Source organism: Plasmodium reichenowi, chromosome 11, assembly GCF_001601855.1.
Source record: "Plasmodium reichenowi strain SY57 chromosome 11, whole genome shotgun sequence".
NCBI classification, from domain to species: Eukaryota; Apicomplexa; class Aconoidasida; order Haemosporida; family Plasmodiidae; genus Plasmodium; species Plasmodium reichenowi.
The window spans coordinates 1658358-1661900 of NC_033656.1; the positions used below are offsets into that span (position 1 = coordinate 1658358).

Genomic DNA, 3543 nt, shown 5'->3' on the forward strand with positions numbered 1-3543 from the left:
CACACTCAAAAAAAAAAAAAGGAAAAGAATATTAGAAAATAAATATTGTTTTAAAAAAAAAAAAAACTCTTCAAATTGAGAATTTTTGGTTTCACAATAAATATAGGAAAATAAGGATGAAAGAAAAATATATATATATATATATATTTATTTATTTATTTATTTATTTATTTATTTAATAAATAAATATTTGTTTTAATTTTTCTTTCTTGATTATGTTAAAACTTTGTGACTGTTAAAAGTATATCGTTTTGGCTGTATTCGACATTGTTATATGAAGCAAATACTTGAAATTTTATGAATTCTAAAAAAAACATACATATATATGTGCACATATATATATATATATATATATATATATATATATATATATATTTATTTATTTATTTATATTTATGTCAGTAGATATAGATTTAATATTTTAGGATATATGTTATTTATTGTATATCATTTTATTTTTTTACCGGATTTAATTTTTTGAAATAGGGTGAGAGGTATTAGTGGTAAGGAGAAAAAATAATTTTCTGTGTTTTCATCATAGTATGCTTTTCTATAAATACAATCCAGATGAGTGTTATACAAAATAACATGTATAGTATGAAAATTGCTTGAGAGATGTAACATGTTAATATATATATAATTATTTGTATTTATAGAAACATAATTTGGTGTAATATTTAATATATCTGGTTTGATGATAATAATTGGGAATGAGGATTTATAGAAATGATAACCTAGTGAAAAATAAATTTGACATAGATTAAAATGATGATCACTATTATTTGAATTTATTTTATTATTATGATTATGTGTAGGTAATACAATATTAGTATAAATATATTTTTTATTTTTATTCATTTTTCCTTTATTTAATTGTATATTTTCTTTTCGTCCATGTCCTTTAAAAAAAAAAAGTATAGAAATGCATTTTTTTTTTATATATATAGGAGCTTTATTAATAATCAATTTTATTTTGATTTTATTTTTTAATGTACAATTATTTGGTATGATATTTTTGATTATTCCTTTATAAGATGACAGCATAAGGTATTGATTATTAAAATGGATGTATGATTTGTTATTATATAAAGTTAAATATAATTTTTGATTTATCATATTATTATTTATAAGATATGCTAACATATGTTTATGTTTTATTCTTTTGAATTTTTTCGTATGAAGATCAAACATTTTTTGTAAGCATAATGGATTCGATGTATCCTTTAATGAATGATAATTAAAACGAAATGAAAGTTGTGCATTATTAGGATTATTATGAATATTATGAATATTATCAATATTATCAATATTATTATGAATATTATTATTATTATTATTATCAATATTATCAATATTATTATTTTTATTATTAATGTCACCACGAGGAGGTAAAATATACGATTGTAATGTCTTACATTTTTGTTTCCTTTGAATCTTCTTGTTTTCATTTTTTTTTACAATTTTGGTACCATGGTTATCTAATCTAATATTATAGGAGAGGGTTTTTTTGATTTTAAAATTAAAGAGAAGATAAACAATTTTCTTTTTTTTTTGTGGATGAATGATAGTAGGGAACATGTTGGATAGTTTGAGATTTTCAACAAGAACTATGTGATAAAAGGTTGCGTATATGTCATCAATTTTTTTGTTTTTACTAATTTGTAAGAGTGATATAGGTCTTTTTTCATAAGGATGATATGTATCATTATTATGATGATGATAGGATTTATTGTTACGGTGTTTTTGTTTTTTTTTTATTGTATGTTTATTTGAATATGTGCCTATGAGAAAGCATTTTTTATTTTTCAATAGGATACAAGAGAAAGAAAATCCACAGCATATTTTTAGAACACCAAATTTGTTATTGTTATTGTTTTTATTTTTATTTTTGTTATTGTTTTTATTTTTGTTATTGTTACATATTTCATTTTTCATTATCTTGCTGTTCAATATTAATGTTGGCTTTTTAACAACGATTTTTCCATTTCGAAAAATTTGATGATATATATTATTTCCCCAGCCATATAACTCATTTTTATAAGTACATATTAAATTATGTGTATACCCCGCTGCAATATATTTTATATCTTTTTTTTTTTTTTTTTTATTAGTAATACAAATAATGATAGGTTGTTCAAAGAAATGTTTTCTTTTATTTTTATCTTTATCGTAATTAATTTGATAGAATTGATTACAACCCATAGCATAACAATTTTTATCCCTTGATAAAAAAAGTGTATGATCCTTACCACATGAAATAAATTCGATACATACTTTTTTTGGAAAATATAAATATTTAACAAATGTTGATATATAAGAATTATAATATTTATTTTTATGATTATAAAAATAAGAATAATCAGAATGTTGAGGTTTATTATCTGTAGGAATATAATAAATATATTTTGTTTTGTTATCTTTTTCTTTTTCTTCCCACATATATATATCATTTATATTATTCATTCCAAAAAATATATTATTTCCATAATAATATGTATCTATATTTTTGTATTTCATATTTCTCTTTTTTATAAAATTATTTGTCTTTTCATTCTTATTTATTTTTGTAATATCATAATGCCATACATTTTCATTTTGTTTATCCTTTTGTAAAAAGGGTTTTATATTGTAAACATAAAAATAATTTTTATTTTTTAATTTATTACAAATATTATTATCTTTTCTATTTCTATCATTATATTTATGTTCATCAATATGATTAATGTAATAAAATTCATACAACAATAAATCTCTTGTTAAAAAATAACCACATATATTATTATTATCATTATTGTTCTTGTTATTACCATAGGATATATTTATATAACCTTTATTATTATCTAATTTGATTAGTCTATTATTATTATATTCTTCATCATTATAATGTAAAAATACATTAATGCTATAGTTACAACAAAAAATATTTTTTATGAACACATTTTCTAGGTATGGGATTAACTTCACTTTATTATTTTTATATAAATATATATTGCTTAAGGGGATATTATTTACTTCTTCCATATACATGTTGAATCAAACACAAAAAATAAAATAAAATAAAATAAAATAATAATAATAATAATAATAATAATAATAATAATAATAATAATAACGGAAATATATAAATGTTTATGCAAATGTTAATGTGTATAAAATAAGTGTATAATATTATATATATATATATTTCTTTTTTTTTTTTTTTTTATTATTATTATTATATATGTTCCTTTTACACACATAATTTTTTTTTTAAAAATAAAATCTAAATAAATAAATAAATAAATATATAAATATATATATATATATATATATTTTTTTTTTATGTGAGTGATCCCTTATATATGCCGTGTTTTATATTGTAGAGTACATATTTTCAATATATATATATATATATAGACACGACATGATTTTATAATATGTCCATATTATTTTGCACTATTTTTTAATGACTTTTAATCATTATGAACATATATATTAGAAATTATAATATTGAACACACGTTTGGTAATGTTTTTTTTTTTTTTTTTTTTTTTTTTTTTTTTT

The 3543-nt window shown here is 18.4% G+C and overlaps 1 protein-coding gene across 1 annotated transcript; it reads right to left on the reverse strand.

The window, feature by feature from the left end:
* Positions 1-218: 218 nt before the first annotated feature.
* Positions 219-3027, reverse strand: PRSY57_1141900 (hypothetical protein; the record flags this gene model as incomplete). The annotated part of the gene is made up of 2 exons (XM_020114996.1): positions 219-304; positions 465-3027. The coding sequence occupies 2 exons, from the start codon at positions 3025-3027 to the stop codon at positions 219-221; spliced, it is 2649 nt and encodes an 882-aa protein (XP_019970365.1).
* Positions 3028-3543: the final 516 nt, after the last annotated feature.